At 50.4% G+C, this 24,130-nt stretch overlaps 2 protein-coding genes across 2 annotated transcripts; one reads left to right on the forward strand and one right to left on the reverse strand.

Moving 5' to 3' along the window:
• The first annotated feature begins 12,215 nt into the window (after positions 1-12,215).
• On the forward strand, positions 12,216-18,721 carry NRGN (neurogranin). Its single transcript, XM_032868809.1, has 4 exons — positions 12,216-12,399; positions 17,003-17,229; positions 17,486-17,503; positions 17,906-18,721. The coding sequence occupies exons 1-2, from the start codon at positions 12,385-12,387 to the stop codon at positions 17,222-17,224; spliced, it is 237 nt and encodes a 78-aa protein (XP_032724700.1). The 5' UTR covers positions 12,216-12,384; the 3' UTR covers positions 17,225-17,229; positions 17,486-17,503; positions 17,906-18,721.
• A 273-nt stretch (positions 18,722-18,994) lies between these two features.
• On the reverse strand, positions 18,995-24,105 carry VSIG2 (V-set and immunoglobulin domain containing 2). The gene is given in 8 exon segments (XM_032868806.1): positions 18,995-19,180; positions 19,890-20,034; positions 20,148-20,267; positions 21,187-21,345; positions 22,146-22,353; positions 22,895-23,058; positions 23,618-23,897; positions 23,900-24,105. Coding segments are annotated over 8 exon segments (1,335 nt in total). The 5' UTR covers positions 24,026-24,105; the 3' UTR covers positions 18,995-19,047.
• Between the last annotated feature and the right edge of the window lie 25 nt (positions 24,106-24,130).

Genomic DNA, 24,130 nt, shown 5'->3' on the forward strand with positions numbered 1-24,130 from the left:
GGTCGCCATCCCCCAGCCGGGGAGCCCTTCTTTGTCTTGAAGAAAATGATTCAGTTTCCTCTCGGCCTTCTCCTCTCCAACCTGAGTCATCTCCAGCGCCTTTAACCTTTCCGCACATGTCATGTTTTTTCGCTGATCTCCTAGTCACTCTTCTAACCCTGCTCTGGTTACATATCCAGCTTCCTCCTTGGAACCTGAACTGAGGCTGGGCCTTCGTCAGGGAGCACCTGAAGGTCAACTTCAATGGAAGAACTTAGCGCATACTGTCTCGGAGAAGTTGTCTGATTGTCCTTGTTATCGTGCCTCTCCACAAGACCAAACCCTGCTTACAGGTTTCACCCTTTCCTTCTGGAACCTTCCTCTCCCTCCTCTGCACCCAGCCAAGTCCAAAGCTCGTAAGAAGCAGCACATACATTTTCATTGTGATTTAGGTCTAAATGAGATGCACATATAACATTTTTTTTGGCCAAGGAGTTATCCTTTGCTTTGTAAATTACCCAGCGGCATCTAAGTGATAGCTTTTACTGTTGTGTGTGCCAGACCCCTTGAGAATGCTTGCTTTTTTAATGCAATTAAAGACAATGCAAACCACAGCATTGTCTTATAATCATTCAACCCACAAACACTGACCGAGTTCCTGCTGTATTTCAGACACCATGCTAGATCCTGAGATATCAAAACGAAAGGCCAAATTCTGGCTCTACAGGCGTTTGCAGCCTAGTGAGGAAGATAAAACATGAGCAATTACCAGGCTGTGTGGCAGCCACTAAAAAAAACATTACATATTCTCCGGGCACAGAGAAGAAGGGACTGACCACAATTCTTTGCTGTCTATGATTACACCTTGTTAGGTTTTGATGTGACCGTGCTTGTGACTGCCAGCACCCCGGCCAAAGGTTGGCTGAGTTTGTGTTGTCCACAAGTATTGGTCAGCAACATGGGCACATACCCAGGAAGGACTGTGCAGAACACCTGCACAAAATTTGCTATGCGGATGCCGAGGAGGAGAAGGTCTCTCTTTCTTTTTGTTGTTTCTGACCTGTCTGCAGCCTTCTCACCAATCTGCGGGTAAAGCTAACACAGAGAGACTCTGAGGGAACCATGGTTGGAAAATGGAAAGGATAACAGTAACCTACAATAGGATTCCAAGCCCCTGGGTCCAGACATGACAACCCAGTCAAGCGGCCCACTAATTCCTTATTTTTGTTTCAGCTAGGAACTCCAGAGGAAGCAGAAGCCTGAAAAGAGCCCGCAGTACAAAGATGGCGTCTCCTGGAGTGGGGTTGAGGGGTAGAAGGTCGTTGCCCAGTGTGCAGATTTGGGGTAATTTTTCCTGATGGCTCCATGACTCTAACAGATCCAGGAGAAACTCATCTAGGGAAAAGAGGTGGCCAGGCAATGGGGTAGCTTTGGAGTTAAGCGAACTCCAGTGGAATCATAGCTCTTCTGCCCACCAGCTATGTGACCTTATTCCAGTTGCTTCACCTCTCTTTCCCCACAAGTTCCTTGACTATAAAAACACCGATAATTGTAATTGCTTCCCTGGAGTATTACTAGCATTGCCTGACTTCATGTACTGAATTGGGCCTACACTCCTCGGTCAGCCTGGTCAAGAACAACTCCTTTTCTTTTGTGGAAATGCTTTTCCCCACTCTAACTAAATGGTTCTGGAGGGAACCGCCAATCATAGAATCCAGCTGGCCACCTGGTTGTGCAACAGGCTGGGTCAATTTTAGTTCTTCGTCCTCCCAGCCACAGGGATTGGTGTAGGGATGGGCATGCGGCCCGAGTCTGGTTTATCAGACACCTCTCCTAGGAATTTTTAAGTTATTATTAATGAAATTGGGATTGAAGAATGATATTTCCTCTTTAATTTCAGTTTAAGTTCAGAGCTGCCTGCAGCCATAGTTCCAGTAGGATGAGGAGGGCAGCATTATGCAGAATGAAGCAAAGACAAGAAATTAAAAGGCAAGAGGAGAATCTTATTAATATTTTATATTCCTGGAATTGGTGTTCCTGAAGCTCCCCCTCTGTCCTTGCAGTGAACTTATGCTTATGCTAATGGAAACTGGGTTTCTATCCCTTACAACCAAAAGAGTCTTGATCAGTACAATATGTGATGCCCTTGGTATAAAGCAGATGGCACATAATAAATGCTCAAAATAAAAATTTGGCACAGAAAATGCTCCAGGAAAATGATTTGAGACCTTTCAGACTTATGACATGTCTACTTTACTTTCAGGCAAATTCAAAAGTTCTTGCAGGGGCGCCTGGGTGGCTCAGTGGGTTAAAGCCTCTGCATTCGGTTCAGGTCATGATCCCGGGGTCCTGGGATCCAGCCCCACATCGGGCTCTCTGCTCAGCAGGGAGCCTGCTTCCTCCTCTCTCTCTCTGCCTGTCTCTCTGCCTACTTGTGATCTCTGTCAAATAAATAAATAAAATATTTTTAAAAAAAAGTTCTTGCATATAGGTACTGGTTTATAATAATCATAATAAGTGCCCTCCCAGTGTCCCCAAGGTTTCTGCTTCTAGGGGCAAAGCATCCCCTTGTAATGGTTAAAAGTAATGCCCACTTTAAAGGAGACACGCCTTCATTAGCCGGAGAACTGGTAGAGAACCTTCGTCCTCAGGATATCTAATTAACCCTTCAGAATATCAGCTCGACTAGACAGGCCCCTCCATGTGGACCGCGCGTACTGTGCAGCGAGGATGGAGGAGAGGAGAGGAGAGGAGAGGAGAGAAGTGTGCTCTGAAAGAGCTCTGAAGTCTGCACAAACAGAGATTCTGGATGAATATCTGCTCTGCCTTGAATCTTTCTCTTTCCAGCGCTAACCTTGGGAAGGTTTTATTTTTACCGAAAGCGGGGGGACCTCGCTTCGCTGTATGGTCTGATAAGGTTAATCCCAAGTTCCTTGAATAAACTCATATGTTAACGACTTCTCCCTACCAAACCAAACCAGTGGCCTGTTGGGTGGACGAAGGCCAGCCTGTTGCCATTTATGAGGAATCAAGGGTCTAAAACCTGGAACTTTTAAAAAACCAGCACAGATCAGCCATCTCGCTAGAGATAAAATGCCTCAACCCATCCAGTCCTCATCTGTCTCTGGGTTCTTGTCTCTGTCTTAAAGGAATTTTCCTTAATTGTCAGTAATTCTAATTATAGCAAACCCACACACCAGTCATGGGACAACTGAGAGGTTTGATGTGGTAGCAATGCTGTGAGGCCAGGGACAAAGGCTTTGAGCGTGACTACAGGAACTATAAATGGTCACTTAGAATCCTACAATGGTTCCTTTAATTAAGCAGAGCCAATCCAGGACAACCGATTAGGAAGTCAAGCTGCACGAGATCACGTACACTTGTGCCTGAATTACTAGCTATTTTAACTTAGAATTTTCAGGTCTGTCATCAAAGAATCCCTGGAAATAACCTGCGCATGCAGTCTTCGTCTTGTCAACGACAGGTGTCCTGATCTGCACTTGAACCTCTCTTTATTATGATGTCATATTAGGGATTCATTTGTGTAAATCACAGACAGTTTGAATGACAATGGCTTAAATATAAAGGAAGTACTTTTCCTTGTGATTTCAGTATTTGACTTGCTGCATGGTCGAAAGCTAGCGGATACCGCTCTGTATTTAAGGTCTGTATTTAAGGCAGAAAGAAGGGGGCTGGTGGTGCCAGCTGCATCTGCCTCCTCCTCTCGGGAAAGCAAAAGCTTTCCCAGAAGATTTCTCAGCAGAAATTTGCTTTTATCTCATTGGCCGTATCTGCCTCTTGTGACCAGCCCTAGCTGTCATAAAAGCTGAAGTAGAAACAGGCTGAGACTGATTATGGCACAATGTCAGGTCCGGACCCATGACTGCTCCCAACAAAACTGCCGTTCTGTTAGCAAGCAAGAAGGGGAAATGCGTAGATATTGGCTAGGAAACCAACAGCGTCTGCCATGATGGTTTTAGTAAGATCTATACACATCCTCACATAGTATCCCAAATGTGGAACTTTCCTACTGTTATGATCTGACATATGTTTAACAAATCATAACATAGCATAGCTCCGTGACGCTCTTCCCAGTAGAAAAAAAAAAAAGCGCTCTCTCTTTTTTAAGGACTAGGCTTTATACTCTTTTGCTTCTGAGGAATAGCTACGCCATAGGATTGTGTCTACGGTATAGAACTTGGACTCCATCTTCGAGGTATTTGTGAACACTGAACACCTGTAGAAAGACTACTTAAAGACCTTAAGGCTTCAGGGTCAAAAGGACAGGATGGTTTTACCTGGCATGCCTTCTGTCTAAGCAACAGGAACATTTCCACTAACAACCCAGTCCCAAAACAGCTCATGTTCCAGCACTCCCCACTCACCCCACTCCAACACACAATCCCACGGCAGGCAAAGCAAAAATAACAAAAGTGTACCAACCCCAAATAACTACCAGTGCTTACCTCGTTAAACTTAAATGCTCCGCCCAAATTACAGAATAACAAAAGCTTGTAGTTAATAATCCTTTACTTTCAGTGCTTCGATCTGGCCAAAGAGGGAAAAAAAAAAAAGTTCAAGCAAAGCAACATCACTGTCCAAGGTTAGAGGCAGGGTTAAGCTAAGTAGAGCTACTCTCATTTTTACATTAGGAAAGACATTTGAACCAATGACTAAATTCCTGTGTCATCTAATTTCAGGGGTGTGTGACATGTCTTTCATGTTGGGTGATGCCTTTGAGGCAGCTTTCTCCTGCAGATGGTCTGCCAACTAGGCTTTACAATGGCTGAATTCTAGTATCTGCTCCCCCATATCTTGGCCCCAATGGATGACATTCTGCTAGGGAAATTCTGTCAATGTCTCCTTCCTTTGGAAGTTTATGGTTAAGAGACCTTTCCATACTAACATTTATTGTTCTCACAGAAGCTCAAATGGAGATTCAGTAGAAGATGATCTTTGGTAGCACCATCTCTAGCCACGTGGCTGATCTGTACTGGCTTAAGAAAGTGAAAGGTGGTAGGCCCTTAATTCCTTATAAATGGGAGTGGCTGGCTGGTCTTCATCTACTATCAGACCCCTGGATTGGCCTGGGAGGCAGAAAACATAAACATATAGACTTATTCGAGAGAATTGGGATCAACCATGGTCAGACCACTCAACGAAAGAAACATCCCCCTTAAAAAAAATAATAACGGGGCACCTGGGTGGCTCAGTGGGTTAAAGCCTCTGCCTTCAGCTCAGGTCATGATCCCAGGGTCCTGGGATCGAGCCCCACATCAGGTTCTCTGCTCAGCGTGGAGCCTGCTTCCTCCTCTATCTCTCTGCCTGCCTCTCTGCCTACTTGTGATCTCTGTCTGTGAAATAAATAAATAAAATCTTTAAAAAAAATAATAACAAAACTCTCTAAGGTTATCAATGGGAAGAGAATCTCTCCATGGAACAGGGCAACAAGACCACACAGTTGGACTCTAACCTGCTGAGGGACATTTCCTCGTAAGATGCCCCACAAACAGCGGCTGCCAGCACGTTGGCTCTTCCACCTTGGTCTCCCCTGAGACTGTGGATAGACCTCTTCCTTAAATATCCCCTTTCATAGCTCAGATGAGGTTGAAATGCTTAACCAAGATAAAGGAAAGAAATAATAAAACAGAAACAGAAACACTAAACTCAATAAACTGGTTTACGGGCATGGCTCCTTCCCAAGCTCTTAGGCCCTTCTCATGGTCCATCTCTCATGTTGTTCCCATAAAAGGGCCACCTTAGCATGGCCTTCCAAGGAGCACAGGGGTCTATGTCTCAGCTCTTCAGAATGGAAGGCCTAACACTGAATGTCAGAGAGGTGAAGAGTTGCCTCCCTCTTTAAGGCCCACCCACTGAGTGCTTGCTGAAAACACACCTGTCCTCTAAGAAATTAGATCATGCCTGATCACAGAAATATGCACTTTTTTCTTTACCCCTTATTTCCTTTTTTTTTTTAATTTTATTTATTCATTTGAGAGAGAGAGAGAGTGAGAGCATGGCAGGGGTAGGGGCAGAGGGAGATGGAGAAGCAGGCTCCCTGCCAAGGAGGGAGCCTGATGCAGGGCTGGATCCCAGGACCCCAGGATCATGACCTGAGCCAAAAACAGACATCCAAGCAACTGAGCCACCAGGCCCTCCCCACCTTGTTTACCTGTGACAGTATTATTCATTCACCCTTTCCTCATTCAACCATTCAAACAATGTTTACTGAGTATCCACTATGTCCCAGACACTGCATTAAGGCTACAGTGGTAAAGAAAACAGTCTCGTCCCTTTCCTTAGGGGGCTTCCAGGCTAATGGACATACACTTTAAAAATAAGGATTAAAGAGTTTGTATGTTTCAAGAACACATACTTAAATGTTTAAAAATGAAATCGTAATAGGGGAAATCATAAGGAATACAGGTTATATGAGTTCAGTGACATGCTGGGAATTATTGAACGTGGGTAATGGGTACAACGGGGTTCACTATGTATTACTCAATTTTTGCAAGAGTTTCAAGTTCCTAAAATAAGACAAAGGGTTAAAAAAAAAAAAAGTACATTGCTAGATGCCAAATGAATGAGAGCCCTGGCCAGCAGATCCAGATCAAAACCAGCCCTCCAGGCTCTCAGATTAGACAGTGTGAACATGAAGAAGGGGAAGGCTGGGATCCTGGCCTCATACACAGGCTCCAAGAGATGCGCATTCTGAATGACTGTAAGAGGGTCTCCATCTCCTTGATGAGAGTTTATTCTTTCTGCCCTGAGGTAGACGATGACAAGGATAATGGCCTCAGCCTCCCTTGACGCATATTGCTGGTGGAATCAAGAATGTCTTTTATCTGAATGTCTGGCTGAACCACAAAAATAAGGGTCCATAAATGGACTAAAAACTAAGGTAAGAATTACACCTCATCTAAGTCTTTTTATAAAAACTAATTTAAACAGACATTTGTCTGGACCCAAATTGGGGTAGTTATTAGGTTTATGCTGGAGTTTGTCATTAAAATATTATCAACATGGTTGTTCCCTTGTTATAAGAATGGTTGTGTTGGTCCAATGTTTACAGATGGCATGTGTAGGCCCAGAAGGTACACACACCATCACTAGCTGTGATTCATAAGGAAAGGTGGGGAAGCAAACTGAGGAAAGGGAAGTGGAGTAGAACAAAACAAGTAGACAGTTGGGGCAATTGAGGAACAGGGATTAAACCACATCCGGGACTTTGAACCACACCAGCCCAGAGAACAAGGGGGTGGAGGTGAAGAAAGCAGGCTCCGGCCACAGCAGGAGGAGCAGGGCCTCGGGCAGGAACACGCACACATTTACAGAGTACCTACAGGTGCTGGAGGGTTTCAAGATGTTGTCATAGGTAAAATCGGGACGCTGAGCTTGAAACATAAAACCTCGCTGGGGCAGGGGTCCCTGGGTGGCTCAGTCACTTAAGCCTCCTACTCTTGATCTCAGCTCAGGTCTTGATCTCAGAATCCTGAGTTCAAGCCCACATGGGGCGTTGATCCTACTAAAAACAAAACAAAAACATCCTTGTGAGTGGCGGGGAGGAGATTGGGATTGCTGTCCTCAGGGCCTTTCTGGACCGGGGTAGCTTAAGCACAGAGACACTAAATGCAATGCTTGGTTCACATTTGCTCCTGCCTAAGATGTCCTTCTACCCATCTCTAACCCCCTCATCCAGGAAGCCTTCCTGGATCATCCCAATTCTCAATCATTTCTCCCACACCTCAACTCCCATAACGCTTACTCTGCATCATTCATTTGGCATCTACTAGTTATTACTTAAATTTATCTCATATATATATACAAGTAGATACATATACACATCTATATCTACACATATATCTATATATACACGCACACATATACATATGTACTTTCATCATCAGACTGTTGGAGCCAAGAGAGAAGAGACTATGTCTGATTTGCTAACCATTATAATGTCCACTCCCAGGAGCCCACTTCAAGGCCTAGGTGTTGCACAGAGCAGCTTAGAGGTGAAAACACAGAATTCAAAGTTAGAACTCTTGCGTTTTAGCCCTCGTTCTGCAATTCACGTGAGGGCTAATTCTAGACAAGTCTTTTAACCTTTCTAGGCCTTACTTTGTCCTCAGGAAAAGGGGTTAAAAATACCAATACCTTCCCATTCAATTCTCATGAGCACCAAATTAAATCATGAATTTGGTAGCACTTTGGAAAGCTCTATTCCAATGTAGAATAATGTTAATATTCTGCTCTGAGTTTTGATCTAGAGTTTTCCCTTGAATGACGGTATAAGCTTGGGCAAGTTCTTCAGCCTTTTTGCTCCTCCATCTGTAAATAGGAAACATAAGGCTGAAGTCATAAGTTTGTTGTAAGAATGAAATGGAAGCGCAGAGCTGATGTGGTGAGCACAACACGTGACACTCAGGAGTGCTGGATCCTTCCGCTGTCTTTCCAAGTATCTTAAACCCTCTCTGTTGTGTCCCTAGGAGTCCCCCGCACACAACAGAAGTTTTAAGAAGTATTTCCTCTTCTGGGTAATGCTACTAATGATAGTGATACTGCTGGTGATTGCTACCAACTCTGGGTGAAGAACACTCCAGGGTCAGTGAATGCCCAGCAACCCCGATTTGAATGCACCCCTTGAGCCATCCACGTGCTTTCTTCTCCTCTCCTTTAGGATGGGTGGGGTAACGGTGGGAGGAGGCCTCCAGTCTGGCAGAGGCCCCTTTAAAAATGTACCCGGGCTCCTCCTCTGCCAACCAAGTTGCTAAAAATACTACTACAGCAAAAGCTGAAATATTTGCAGAGAAAACTGAATTTCCTGCTACCCCCACCCCCTCCATTCAAATGGGTGAAATCCTGACCTAAGAAACCCCCAGATCAGCTCCACCAAAGGCATTGGCCTCCTACTTTCCACCCCCATCTTATCATGGAGTCCCTCTGTGGGCTTGAGCTGGGATGTTATGTTCAGAAAATGCCCACTCCAAGGAAGGGAAGCCGCAAGTATTGGCAAATAGCTTGCCATGTGCCTTGGCTTTTCTCTCTGCTTACGAGGACCAACTCTCTCCAAATCCCCCACCATCTGTCCCCAGATGGAACCGTATTGGACCCCAGAAGCTTCCCACTAATCCATCCCTTATCTTTTCTTTTGTCTCAAATCTCTTCCTCTGCTGGCCTTGGCTTTGACTTTGTGCCCCTCCCCCGCCATGCTCCCTGATGAATGCAGCCCCCCTCCCCTACATGCCCAGGTTCCCTCTCTAACCTGGCCCTCCAGAGTTCACCTCCTTTCCAGGCTGCCAGTTCCTCTCCTTCAGTAGCTGTGGGGGCCGTACAGTTTATGAAATTCGAAGAAGCATGGAGGACAGCTACAGGGCTCAAGTCAAGCTGGTTAAAGGTGACCCTCCAAAAGATGACCTTGGCACCCAGGTCCTCAGCCAGGCAGATAGTCCCTCAAGGGGAGTGTCATCTGGTACTCCTCTGCCAAGCTCCTGAGCTTTGCAGAGTGAGGCAGCCTGCTCCTTAAAGAACCAGACCCAGACATTCCACACAGCTCCTGTCCCTTCTCCTCGCTCATCTAATTATTTGAGCAGGGGCTCAGAATTCCACCCAGCCCCACTTGCTGGAGAACCCTCAGCACCTAGTCCAAAAGAGGAGGTCCTCACCAAGGAAGCATCAAGCATGCCCTTGATACATGATGGCGAAGGTGTCCCCTGTCATGCATATCTTTGGATATCAGTGGGTGGCAACGGGCCCACAATTTGTGTCTCTGTGGATGTGTGAGCAGGGCTTGTTTCTGTGCCTCTGGGTCCGCGCGTGTGTCATTTAAATGAGGCTGTACATGTAGCTGCTCCTTCCTCTGGATTATTTGAGTTGTGTCTGTCTTCTGATTCCCGTCTCTGCCTTCCTCTCTGTCTACCTTTTCCTTACCTTGGAGACTGCCCATCCCCCACGGCAAGCTCAGTGGCCAGTTCTGCGTGGGCGCCTCAAGTGGGCTGTTGCTGAAATGCTTGTTTTGAGGATAGAACTGACAGTTGCCATTTCTGCTCTCCCATGGGCCCGCCAGTGTTCAGAGACGCCCTCACCCCACACAAGGGCGGCTTTTAGGAAGAGGGAAGGGCTGTGCTGCCTGTGTGGGAGTTTAGGGGTGCATGTTGTAAAGAGAACCCCCCCTTCAGCTCTGACCAGCAGGAAGAAGGGCCCAGAGGCAGCGCAGCCTGCAGAGGGTTGCCTAGCAACTTGGGAGACTTTACTGCAAACTCGCTAAATCCCGAATTCCTCAGCTCTAATTTGGGAAGAGAAAAGCAGAGTCCAGGCCTGATATCCATTCTGTCCCCAATTTCCTCCTTCCTTTTTGCCTCTGGATTCTAGATTTGAAGTCCAACATGAACTGGCATAAGCTAAGGCCCCAGATGTGCCCATGATTTAGGCAAGGGGCTGAGTTCCCAGGACATCCTGCCATTTGGTGGAGGTGGGGGGATAGAGCATGTGCCAGAGACAGATTGGGGAACAGATTTTCAGTTACAAGGGTGGGTGGGTCCCAAACATGCTGGGAGAGACACCCCGATACCCCAAGACCTGGAATCCCAGCCAGCATCCAGCCCAGTTTGGGGGACCAAGCTGACTAACCCTGTTCCCACCATGAGTGGCCACCAGAATTTCCCTCCCACTCATTTTCCCTTTGCCAAGCAAAGCCTGTAGCCCAGTCAGGTAGGAAGGAAGCATGCAACAGCCATGCTGTGACTGGCCAGGGGCTGTGCCTTCACTGCAGTGCTCTTTCAGGATCCCCTGTCCCAAGCAGAGCCACAGGACACTGTCCCCTCCTTGCTCTGTTTCTGCTCTGTTCCTCCTTTCTCAGCCTGCCTGAGCAGCCTTCCCTCCTCTGGGACCTTAGCTGACAGAGACTCTCTATTTTCCTCAGACGTGGCCTACCCTATCCACTTAACGCAGCATGCAGCCAGCTCTTACACCCTGACAGGCTGGGGGGCCCTGGTCACCACAGATGCTGCTGCTCCACCATGCCGGTCCCATATCTCCCTTTTCCAGCCTCTCACAAAGCCCACATCCTTCCTCCACCATGGACCCCAAAAGACAACGATTTTTTTGTATTTCCCAATACTAGCGTCTCAGGTATTTTTCTTCTTCCCAGGGACAAGGTGAGAATGGCCAGTTTTATGTTTTATTTTGAAGCAATGGATCCAGGTTAGGGAGGGATGCCTGAGTGGCTCAGCAGGTTGAACAAGGGACTCTTGGTTTTGGCTCAGGTCATGAACCCGGGTGGTGGGATCAGCCCCACATGGGGCCCCACCCCCACCCCTTAGTAAGCAGTAAGCTTGTCCCTCTCCCTCTGCTCCTCCCCACCCTTGCTCTCTCTTTGCCTCTCTCTATTTCTAAAATAAATTAATTTTTAAAAAGACATTAGGGAGATTCTGGTCTGCGGAGTGGGAGGGAAGGGTATCTCTCCCAAGTTAGTATCTATGCATACATACATTAAATAGATGGTAGATAGATAGTTAGATAATAGGTAATGGGGACATCGCGGGTAGGGTGATTACCCACCTGTGTAGGCGGCGCACCGTCTGCATTTATCTGCACAGCGTGTGTACAAGGTCTGTACAGTTATTTTTTTTTTTCAGGTCGTATCTGTAGAGTCTGGATGTAGCAGTGCGCGGTTTAGTCAGCCGGGCAGGGCCACCTATGCACATGTGGGGCCTGTGAGCTTTTGTGTTTAATGTGTGCTCACCCTCAGGTTCTGTACTGACAGCTTTCTTGATTCCCTAGCAGAGCGAGGATGGGACTTCTTAAACGCACGTCTTAGGGGGCTTTTCTTTGAGGACTGGCGGGGGTGAGGCGGGGAGGAGTTAGAGGGAGCCATATTTGGGACTCTAAGTTGTGGAAGTGTGGGGAGGTGGGTGAGGGGTGCGTGATTTTCCACGTATGGGTGGGAGGGATGTTGTGCCCAGATGTGAGTGTTTGTGCCCGGGATGTCGGGGCCTCCTTCTGCCTGCGGCGGCGTACATCTGCCTGGCAGTCTGCCGCCTCAGCAAACAAGGGGGTTGAATTTGGGAGGCTGGGGTGTGTAGGAGGAATGGATGGAAGTGTGTAGGCGGAGGGGTTGGGGCAGGAGAGGGAGCAAGGCGGAGGGAGCAGGGAGGGGCGTGGTCCTCCCTGCAGAATCCCCGCCCACCCTGCCCGAGGCTTCTCCTGATTGGCTTCTCCACCGAAGGGCTCAGGTTACATTCGCGAGCAGAGCGGAGCGCGGGAGAGAGGACCCGAGAGCAGAGCTGCTGCTTCGGTGCTGGTCAGCGGGCACCCCAAGGCCCCAGAGTCCCCACCCAGCACCACACAGACCCCACCCCCGCCCTGCGCCAGGCTGTACCCCAGCCAAGGACCCCCAACACCAGCATGGACTGCTGCACCGTAAGTTAGAGGGCCGGGGGGACCGGCACTCAGCTTGATCTGGGGCAAGGGGCTCCCAAGAACCTCCTGGAGGGAGAGTAAGGGATGGAAGTGCATTTGAGGGTGCTGAAGACCGAGGAGCAATAAGGGGTGCCTGCTGAGACGTGGGTGGTGGGTGGTGGAAGGTACCCGCCTGACTTGGAAGCCCTAGGAAAAATGCTCCCTAACTCGTGGGGGCGTCTGGACGCCCATCCGCCAGGCAGTCCAGGTTGGACCGAGGACTCTGCAGGGCTCCGCAGCAGCGAAGCTGCAGGTTAGATGAGAAGAGGAACTTCCCCCAGAGAGACGCTGTAAACTGTAGCGAAGCTGCGGCGACTCCTTTCAGTCTCCTTTCCCCTAGATTTCGCCTTCACCCTATTCCCCATCCCACTGCCGCCGCCGTGGGTGGGCAGACAGGGTGATCTCCGTGACCCTCGTGCACTGTACAGCGCAAGGCGGGGGCTGGGGGAGGACAGTCAGTTCATCAGCTTAGGACTGATGATGGGCAGCAGAAAGCCTAGTCAGTGTGGTTCTGGGGAGGGGTTGGCCCGTCCCCCAACGCCTTCTAGCCCCGGAGGGGGCTGGGTGAAGTGACCGCGAGAGAGCCCTGCTGGCGAGGCAAGGAAGTGTCTGCAATTTGTCAGCGCCCACACGAAGACCTGGATGCTGCGAGTGCCTGATGCCAAAGTAGGTTGCTGTTAAGGTGACTTGGATATGAGAGAGCCTGGCCCAGGTCCTGGCTACTTGCACACTAGAGGAGTACAGTGATCATACATATATCAAATGTGTTTATTTTTAATTTTTAATTGCTATTTATTTTTAGCCCCTACATATGGAGAAAGGCTACTCCAAAGTCCTTGCATTCTTTGTCATTCAGTCAACCCAGCTAAAGATACGAGAGGTTATGACTTTACCTGCTCCCCACCCTCCACCTTATGGCTTACAAAAGAAAAAAAAAAAAAGTGAGGTTTGGAAGGAAAGAATAACCCAGTTTATAAGAGGTGAAACTTCTCTATGTCTGGGTACCAAGAGGCAGAAAGAACTTAGAGGTAAATCATTGTGGTTGTTACTATGATTTTGATTTGCTAACATCAATAATATTGGTCAATTTGTGATTGTTTACCATGTGTCTGACATCAAAACAACCCTGTGAGGCCCTGTCCCAGATCTGCAGGGCTAAAAGACTAAGCAAGAGACTGCACCATGGTCAGATTGTGTGGGGCGAGGGAGATAAGAAAAAAGAGAAGAGGTGCAGGGGCAGATGGCTGGGGCAGAAAGCTGGTACAAGCCTGGGACTGAGCAGCTTGCTACCCCATCCCCATTCTATGGAGGTGGACTGAGAGCTGGAAGGAACCTGGGACACGCAGAGAACAGAGTGCATCTGGGGTCTAGAGGCAGGACTGTTTTTTTGTTGTTGTTGTTTGTTTGTTTTTTTTAAGTAAGCTCTATGCCCAACCCCCTCAATGTCAACCCGCTCTTGCATGAGCCAGCCAGTTACCCCAAGGCAGAGCCCTCTTTATCTTTCATTCTGGGGCTCTCCTTGCTGACCATCTGACCTGGTGTATAATAAACACTTACTCCTGCCTTATTTCCTTCTTGCCCCTTGGTAAGGAGGCTCAAAGAGAAATGAGAAGAAAACAGTTTTTTGTTGTTGTTGTTTTTTAAGACGCAGAGCTGCTGATTCAAATGTACCAGTTACTGATTTACACAGTCATATATATATGACTTCCCTCCATTCACTTAATATGAAAAGCAAAGAGACATTTTTTTGGATCCCACTCCTTTCTTTTACTTAGTCTGGTTGACTTGGTCTAGCTGAACTCATAGAAATAATTACCTGCCCTGAGGCTTCTGAATCCCATCCCAATTAGTTAGCTCTGTGGCCTTGGTTAAGTTACAAAATGTCCCTGAGGCTGTTTTTGATCTCTGAAGTGGGGATTAAATGAGGTAATGTGTGCAAAGCACAGGGCCTAGCATATAGTAAGCAATAGGCAGGGATAATTTTCTTAAAAGATTTTATTTATTTATTTATTTATTTGAGAGAGGTGAGGAGCAGAGGGAGAAGCAGACTCCCCACTGAGCAATGAGCCCTATGCAGGTCTCAGTCCTGGGACTCCAGGATCATGACCTAAGCCAAAGGTAGATGCTTAACTGACCGAGCCACGAGCCACGCAGGCGCCCAGGCAGGGATAATTCTTAAGGCTTTTAGGATTGGGGACCTAAAGGATTTATCCCTCTAGGCCAAGTTCCAGTTGCAGCTGAAGAAACTGAGACCCCCCCCCCCACCCCGAGGTGAAGTGGTATGCCCGCTTGGGACCAGAAGTCATGGTTCCTGTTTGACCCTCTAGAGCAAATTTCCACCTCTGGTTCATACGGAGCTCTCAGGCTTTGGAAGGCACCAGCCCAGAGCCGAGACCCTTCCTGGATTCCAATTATTCTCTCTCTGGTTCTGCCTGTGGACAGGCCACTTAGCAGCTCTGCCCTGAGAATTCAGCTGGAGGGAGAAGGAGCTGATATGGGGGAGGAGCAGTATGTTGGGTAGCTCTGCCTGTTCCAGGTTTCCATTCTGGATCTGGCCGAGGTGGGTAGAGACAGCAGGTTGGCCACAGCGTGGTTGGGGAAGAGACCCCTTCCTCCATAGCTGCTGGCCAAGGATAGGTGGGTCAGGGATGGGTTGATTGGTTTGTTTTAAATCACTGTTCCCTAAGGATATTCCACGAGAGGCATGAGCTCTGAGAATCAAGGAACCCGAAAGAGTTGTTTCTGATTACAGGTGGAGAATAAGAGGTCAGAGAGAGAGAGAGAGAGAGAGTGCTAGACCTGCAGAAGACAAAAAATGCCAATCCTGTCCACAACCATCTTGGCTCTTAATAACTCTGTTTAACTGCATTTAAATCAGTTGTGGGCATCTTGAGCACCAATGGCAGAACTGTGAAGTTCAGCATTGTGAAGTATGATTTTTAAAGCAGTAGAAGTCCTTGGGTGGGGGTGTGTGGGGGGGTAAATACAATGCCCAGAAGCCAGAGGGTCAGATCAAAAGAGAAATGCCTTTTTAACTCCATAGTAACCATCTGCATCCCAACCCACATTAGTGCTGTGCATGATATTAAGCAAGAAAAGGGCTCAGAGACTAAGGCCCTCTCCATTCCAGAGCCTTACCTCTAAAATCAATACCATCAAGTCCCTAACCTTTGCTTGTCTCAGCTAGGGTAGGCTGTAGGAGACAGAAACCTGAAGCCTGGGGGTGGATGTGATTATTATAGGCTGATCCATATGAAATTGAATTTTGGGGTTTTTTTGGCCAATAGAAACAACTATTTCATATCAACTTATTGATTAAGAGAATCATCATAATCGCTACCATTTATTGAGCAACTAGATTGTGCCAGACAGAGGATGTATATCATGCTGTTTATTCTTCCTCACAACCCATAGAGTAGATACGATGATTTTGATTGCAGGTGAAGGAGCTAAGATGAAAAGGCATTAGGTAACAAGAGGAAGAGCTTGGCTCATTTTCTTGACTGCCTTTGCTTATCCTACGGAATAGGGGTTGAAGATATACTCTGGACTCTGACATGCAAGGGTCTGAATCTTAGGTCCACCAGTAACTATCTGTGCGACTTCATGCAAGGGTTATAAACACTTGAATCATCAGTTTTATTAGAGGTAAGCTAGGATGACAATAAAAGGTGCGTCATAGCTTTGCCGGGACTAAATAAAATAATGTCTGTAAAACATTGTGTTACTGTGCCTGGAACAAGAGAAGTACTTAATGGGTAGCTATTGTCATAACGCCTTTCTTTTGGAGCACACAACACCAAGGGCTTCTTGCTTCTCCTTATCTTTCCTTTGTCCTTTTTTGGAGTGAAGCCTTTTCTCTGTAGCTTCTTCCAGACAACCTCCTCTCCGCTGTTTGAGTACCTCCAGGGGAGCACTGGAAAAGGAAGAATCACTGGCAAAGCAGTCTCTTGGCCTCTAGCCCTAGGTGGAGGGAGGCTGACTTACCAGGGGTTAGCCCCACCTTCACCCTAATTCCAGCTTTGAGCCCTGATGTGATCTTACCTAGGGAAGAGACTGGCCTGATCCTTCTACACCCTGTCCCAGGGAATCCTAGACTCAGAAGGGGCCTTTCTGAGCTGGAGGCACCCTCTGAGGACATGGGAGGAGCAGCCACGTCCAGGAGTCCCTGCCGCTGTTTACTTTGCTTCTCCCAGCCCACCCTCCATCAGCTCCGCGGCTCTCCAGCTCAGCGGATGGTGATGGACCCTTCCCTCACTTAGGGCTATTTGGCTGTCTTGTACCCCATTCCACCGTGCACGACTCTTTCCCGAGTTGGAAACCCAGCTGTTCACCTGACCCTGACCATAACTTTTTGCTTGCTCTCTCCAGAAGGGACACACACACACACACACAGCAGCGTGCACGGCCCTTGCTCAGCTCTTTCTCCACGCCCGAGCTCCCCTCTCGGCGCTTCCCACTCGTGCGTCGCCCTTATCCCGGGCCCCCCACGGCTCTACTCCTACCCCACCCTCGCGGGGTCTCAGCCCAGTCACCCCACGAGTACCCCCTGCCCCGCCCCCAGGAGAGCGCGTGCTCCAAGCCGGACGACGACATCCTAGACATCCCGCTGGACGATCCTGGCGCCAACGCAGCCGCTGCCAAAATCCAGGCGAGTTTCCGGGGCCACATGGCGCGGAAGAAGATAAAGAGTGGAGAGCGCGGCCGGAAGGGCCCGGGCCACGGGGGAACGGGCGGAGCTGGGGGCGCCCGGGGAGGCGCGGGCGGCGGCCCCAGCGGAGACTAGACCAGGTGAGGCGGGCAGGGCGCGGCGGGCGGCAGGTTCCCCCCTTCCCAAGCCTGGGGCCTGCTGAGAGCGGCCCCGCTCCCCCCACGAAGGAACCCGAAGACTCCCGGCGGGCTGCGGGGTGGAGAGGAAGCTAAGGGTGGGGGACTCACATCCGAGACCTGGGGTGGGTGGCCGGGAGGAGGCTGAGGGCGCTGCGGGTCCCAAGAGCTCACCTGTTCCTCTCTCTCTTCCCTCCCTCCTGCTCCGCCCTGGACGAAGAACTGAGCATTTTCAAAGGTAATGAATACGACTCGGAAGCGGGTGGGAGGCCTGAGGCTGGGGGAGAGAGGAAAGGACCAAATCCCCCACCCTTCCCTTTATCCGCCCTCACCCCCTCCCAGCCTGCGGGTTTTCTGATACATCAGGACGCCTGAGGCTGCGACAGGGACATACCTGGACCAACACAGAAACGCAGCCACCCGCGTTTGGCTGCACAAACCCGGCTTGAGGCTATAAACACAGTGCGGCGCACACACGCACTGGCCGCGGGCTTGTTTCGGCTCAGTGGCTCGCGTGGGGGTTCTGGGTGACCAGGGCCCCCTGGCGCTCCCCGCCCCGGTGTCCTGGTTCAGGAAGGGAGAAGGAAGGGGGAGAGGAAGTACCGGGGAGGGCAGGTGCTCAGACCTTCTCTGTCCTCAGTTGCCGAGGAGAGATGGATGCCGCGTCCCCTTCGCAGTGACGAGACTTCCCTGCAGTGTTTGTGATCCTCTCCTTCCCACCAGCCTGCCAGCTTCAGGAGCCCTCCCTGCGTCCCCAGAGACCCCCTCTCCCAGGCAGGCTCCGTCGAGGAGTCGCTAAGTCCGTGCCCTTTTAGTTAGCCCTCCAGTCTAATATGGTCCCCATTCGCCCTTCCTTCCCAACCTAGCCCCAAACCCCGCGCTCTCATATCTTCCTTCTTTTGCTTCTCGCCCACCTCTGACCGCACCCCGCATGCAGCTCTGCCTCCGCAGCCTCCGTGCACTTCCCTGCGCGCACTGCGGAGGGCGCCCTAAGCGTCGCCCAAGTACACTCACTTTAAAAAAAAAAAAAAAGAAAGAAAGAAAAGACCTTTCGTTCTGTACTCAGATAAAGGGGGCGCTCTGCGTGTCCGTGCTGTTCGCGCCCCAGCCTAGCCCCAGAACTTTGGCTCTGGGGTGAGGAGAGAGGGAAAGAGGGTTTTTATGGTGTTGAATACCTCCTGCTCTGATCGTGAGGGAAAGTACCAAGTACCTATTTCGCACCCCAGCCCACGCCTGCCGGTAATCTGCTTCCCCTCTCCAGCTCTCACGTTGTTTATGCAAACGCCGATCGCCTGGGAGGCTCGGTAGGAGGAGTCTGCCGCGGCCCCGCCCCCGCCCCGCTAGCCCCGCCCCCCGCCGGGCTCCTGGGGCTGTGGCCCGGAAGGATTTTTATCTCCGTGTGTGCATGTGACCGTGCTGGGTTGGAATGTGAACAATAAAGAGGAATGTCCAAGTATTCAGAGGGTGCCGGAGGGAAGGGAGTTTGGGTACACAAGGCCATCGCCTGAAGCTTGAGCAAATTTCACTTGATCAAACCAAGAAGTAGAGGCGAGGAGAGGGGGAATAGGGGAAGAGGACCTTGTTAAAACCTACTTTCTTGGAGCCAACCAAACTTCCCACCTACAGCACCTCCTCTAGGACTCCAAGCCCATTCCTTCTTCTACTGGTGATACTCTTTGTGCTGCCTAGAGGAATTTGCTATGCCGGCAGAAAGAACAGCGAGACAATATGGTGCCCAAAGGCTTTAATTCTTGATACTCCCCCGCAAGGATGGGGTGGGTATCAGACAACCATAGGGAGCTTGGACTTGGTGGTCGTCACACTGTTGGCAGAGGCGGGCCTCTCCAGGAGCCCTTTGCTGGAATCAGCTCTCACTGATGTTTGCTCAGAAATCCCGGGCGCAGTGGCATCCTCCCTGATAGATAGAAGGAAATTTTTTTAGTGAAGGCTGGGGGTATCGCTCAAGAGACCCCAACCAATTCTCTAACCTAAAGACTTGAGATTTTTTACTGTGCATGACCATCATCTGTGGAATTTGGGTTGAAATGAAGATTCCATGCCCCATCACGTGAGAGCGGGGGCGCGCGCGCGCGCGCGCGCACACACACACACACACACACACACTGCTTCAGGAGGGTTAGGAAGTAGCCGGAATCTGAATGTTTAAGAAGCCCCTGGTGTTTTTTTGTCCAGATAATCTGAAGACCACACGTGGTGAAATATTGCTCTGAGCCCTCTTCTGGACCCCACGACTGACCGCTCACGTGGGTGACCAAGGCAGCTTTTCCCGCACAGAACTAAACTCAGTTGAAGTCTCAGGACAAATGCGACTCTTGTATATGTATATGAAAAGGCCTTAAAAACTGAAAATTCTTTTAAGTATGAGGAGGGTGAGGGAAGCCGTGAACCAAGTCCTCCACCCTGTGCCTTGCTCACACGCAAGTGCACTTGCTGTACCTGCCACCCCCACCACCAAATCCCAGAGCTGAGCAGCACTCCTTACCCCCAAACAACCTGAAAGATGTCAGAGTTTGAGGGCTGAAGTCACCTACTCATAACCCAAGCCCTTTTCTCCTTTTCCCCTTTTCTGTGACACCCCTCCCCCGCCCAACCCTCCTGCTCACCGAATGTCACTACCCCCATATGTCTCCTTGGGTTTCTTCCTCCTCTCTTTCTGGAACTTTATCAGGCAGAACACAGCGACTGACAGGAACAGCACACCCAGGAGCACCCCAATCACAGCCCCAGCCATTCGGCCTTTGGATGGGTCTAAAGGGGACACAAGGAACTCAGGAGCAGACCTTCCTTGCCCCTGCTCAGATGTCTCATGCAGCCTTCCCAGCCTGGGCCTGCCAGCCAGACCTCTGCCCAGCATCCCCTACCAGTCACGGAGAGGGTCAGCTCACAGGATGCACTGCCCATCTGGTTGGTGGCCACACAGCGGTAGGTTCCAGAATTGGTCAGGGAGAGATTGGTGAGAATGAGCTGGCCAGACACCTCATCTAGAGGGTAAAGAGGAAAGGTTCCATCATTCATTCAACTCACAGGGAGCGCCTACTATGATGAAAGCATATTTCATTTCATCCTTACCACAATCCTGTCAGGAAGGGACTAATCTCCTTTATTAGGGGGGACGGTGGCTCTGAGAAGGAAAGTAATCATTTGAGGTGACCCAGAAAGGAAGTGCCAAAGCCACTGCCACTTCTGTGCTCTTTCCACCCTGCAAAGCTGCCTTTTCAGGGGAGGGGGAGAGGGTACACTCATGGAATTGGAGTGGGATGCTTACTGGCTGATGGCAGGTTCCTGACTGGGATGGAGGGAGGGCTTTTTTGCCAGAAATGGTATCTTCTGGGGTGGCCCAAAGCTCCCCCAAATGTTTCACTAAGCTGCTTACTCTCCCTTTAGAAGGCAGAACACAAACCAGATGATCTGGGGGGGCTCTCTGTATTGATAAAGGGGTGTGCTGGGGCTGGGGTAATGGACAGGGCACTGAAACAAGCATGAGAAGGCTGAGAAGCCAAGGCTCTTACCCATTTCTCTGGTTCCTCCCAAGACACTGACTAAATGATTCAAGCCAGTCCTCGCTACTCTGCCTCAGCTTCCTCTCTGGGAAGCTTGGAAGTGATCCACGACCCTTAAATCCTCAAAAGTGGGAATCATAAAAGACCCCCCACCTTCCATTGTCTTCCAACATCCCAGGAGTACATGTAACTTGAGAAATTCTTCCAGGAGCACAGAGCTACAGATGGCAGGAAGACAGACAGGATGGAACAATACAGACACCAGGAAAGAAGAGGGAAAGGTACAGCCGTCTGTCTCAGACCCACAGGCACAGAACTGAGAAGTGAGGGGACATGGAGTTTAGAAATCAGATTTGCCCAGGTCCTCAGTCCCCTCTTGCCCGGTGCCCCGGGCCCTTACCTTGCACCATGCTGCCAGGAGAAGGTGTAGGGGAAGATCCAAGGTGTACCCAGTTGTACACTGGCCGGGGGGCTCCCTGAGAAGAGCTGCATTTCAGTGCAGCAGAGCCCCCCACAGAGGTCTGACCACTCTTACTGCACAAGGGACTACTAGGGGGCACTGCAAAAATCAAAGAAAGTACCTTAGCCATCTTTTAGCTCTGCCCCACCTCCCCATTAAGTGCTAGATTTCCTGTTCTGGCACTCCCACCAAACAGTAGTCCACTTCTGTCCACATTCCACTGCATCCCCAGGAAATGATTGCCACTACTGGAAATTCTGATTGTTAGAAAATTCTTCCTCATGTTGAGCCAGAATCTGTGTTAATATAATATCTACCCATTTGGTCCCAATTTCTGCTCACAAAGAGAAATGAAAAATCTCTCCTCCATAGGACAAGCCTTCAGATACTTGAAAGCAGTTGTAACACACCTCCTAAGTCCTCACTTTTCCATCTAGACATCCCCAGACTCTTTAATGGTTCCTGTCTGCTCATCTCTGAGCAGGGTCTGGGTTGGAGTAAGCTGGAAATTCTGCACAGAAGGTTGGTGCCTAGTAACAGGGGCCCTTGTTCCTTCCATGGCCACTCCCTTTCTCTGCCACTGACCTAAGGAGAGACAGAATCTGAGCTACAAATGGGACGTCCCCCCAAAGATAGGGTTTTTGGGGGCATAACTCAGATCTATATATGGGAAAGGTTTTCTCTCTCTTGAATCTTTTGTGACTAGGGACTGAGGGAGGAGTCCTCTTCCTCCCTCTTTGTGGAGGATGGAGGACTTTGGGAAGGAGGTATTTCCCCTTGGGGTCCCCAGTGCAGTGTGTGCTTGGGGTAGAAATCGGGGGTCTGGGGGGCAGGGAGGACTTAGCCGGGCCAGTGCAATCTTTCAGACGGGTGGCTGCTGGGTCCCCAGCCTGCCTTACCAAGCACAGTAAGGTTGATTAGCCCCAACCCATTGGTGTAGAAATCTGGAGGGTTGTTAACTTGGCAGAGGTAGGTTCCAGTGTCTGAGGGGTCGACATCAGTCAGTTTCAGGGTGGCCACCCCTCCTGTGGGGGGATTCTGAAGCAGGCTGGCCCTCTTTGCCTTAGAACCAGTTGGATACAGACGGCCATTGGTGAAGTACAGAATCTGGGGAGAAGCAGAAGACACATACGTGTCTTTTTCTGCCTGGTGTCAATTCTACAGTCCTTTTTCGAAAGCAGGTATAAGAAGGTATTAGGTCCCCAAATACCATCCCTTCCCAAGTGCTAAATGAACTAGTTTTACTGCTTTCAGCTAAGCATGGCTCTCAATTTTCAGGGACTGGGGGGGCGGGGGAGCGGATTAACGCAAACATTCTTGGAAGGGACATCATTTGATCTTACTAACAGTCACCAAAGCTGAGTGTCAGTGGGCTTATTAACTGAAATAGGGATAGGAGAGTTGCTTGTAGGAGTTAGGGGAGAGAGGGAGAGAGGTTGGATATACAGAGCCATATATGGGATTTGGAGTCATGCAGACTGTGGTCCTAAGAACATCTAGAAAGAGACCACTCATTTTTTCATCCAAGCATCCTGGGTTTGCTGATCCCCAAACCCAGCCTCTCTAACCAGCACCCTCTTCCTGGGTGGGCCCTCTGTTCCATCCTCTCCCAGCCAACCCCACTCCAGCGGGACAGCTCTCAGCTCACGGGGTGGGACTCAGAGATGGGCTTCCCAGACTGCACAAAGCTCCACTCCAGGGCGAAGTTGTCTCCCACCGACGTGCTGTAGCTGCAGGTCAGCTCTGCGGTCTTGCCCTTGGGGGTGCTCAGGGGTTCCGCGGGGACCTTCACCTCCACGGCTAGCCCGGGGCCTGCGGGACGAAGAGGGACGGGAGGCCGGCCGGAGAAGCGCTAGCGTGGCGCCAGGCCCGGGGCTGGGGTGGAGTGGAGGCCCAGTCCCAAATCCCGGTGGGGGTGTGGGGGTCCGGCCCAACACGCGGCTCCCAAGGCCCTGGGTTGGGTAGGGGGGGGCCTCCCTCCCTCCTCCGGAGCTCAGCTCCGGGCCCTCAATCACTCCCTTCTAGAAACCTGAGGTTTCCGGAGGGAGGAGCACACATCTCGGCCGGGTTTTTGTGGGTAAAAGGACCGAGACTGGGCCAGGTATGAGGGTGTGTTTGTCAGGGAAAGGAAAACAATAGTCCGGTGGTGGTTAAACCCTGCGAGGGAGGCCGGACTTGCCTGCCGGTTTTCGTGACTGTGTCTTTCGCCCGGCCTTCGACGCCCTCTCCCCATCCCGGCGGGCAGCACCCCTGGCCCGCCCCGCGGAACTGAGCCGGCTCCCCACCCGCAGCGGGGAGGCCAGGCCTCTGCCCCCAGCGCAGCACCCCTACCCCCCACCACCACTCCCGCCCCCGCCCCCTGCCTCCTCACCGCACAGGCAGACGAAGACCAGCAGGGCCCCGAAGAGGATGGGCCCCGGAATCCAGGCCATGACCGAGTCCAGCTGTCTGGGGGTGGGTCTGGGCGTCTGGGTCTGGGCGAGGGAAGGCAGCGCCCAAAGGGTAGCCTCCTCGTGCAGGGCAGCAGCGAGACTGGCTATCTCAGAGCAAACAAGGGGAGAGGCCGCTGCCCTCAGGTAAGGAAATGCTCCTCCCTCCTCCAGCCCCAATACTGGAATCATCCTAGCCTCACTCCCTTCTTCCTTCCTCTTCCACCCCTGTTTCTGAAACTGTCAGGTCCCGGGATAAAGAGCAGGGCTTGGGTGGGCACCCCATGGGAAGGGATTAGATCTGGAGTGATTTGTAAACAAAGAATGGCCCCGGAAGAAGAGGGAGGCATTTTAATAACCTGAGTTGGCAAATGGACATCACGACTTTGGTGTTCCAGAGCATGAGCCCAGGCAGAAGACCCTTTCTGACCCCTTCAGAGATTCTTATCCTTCCT

Source organism: Lontra canadensis, unplaced genomic scaffold (genome assembly GCF_010015895.1).
Source record: "Lontra canadensis isolate GAN:19392208 unplaced genomic scaffold, GSC_riverotter_1.0 scaffold36, whole genome shotgun sequence".
In the NCBI taxonomy this organism is placed as follows: domain Eukaryota; kingdom Metazoa; phylum Chordata; class Mammalia; order Carnivora; family Mustelidae; genus Lontra; species Lontra canadensis.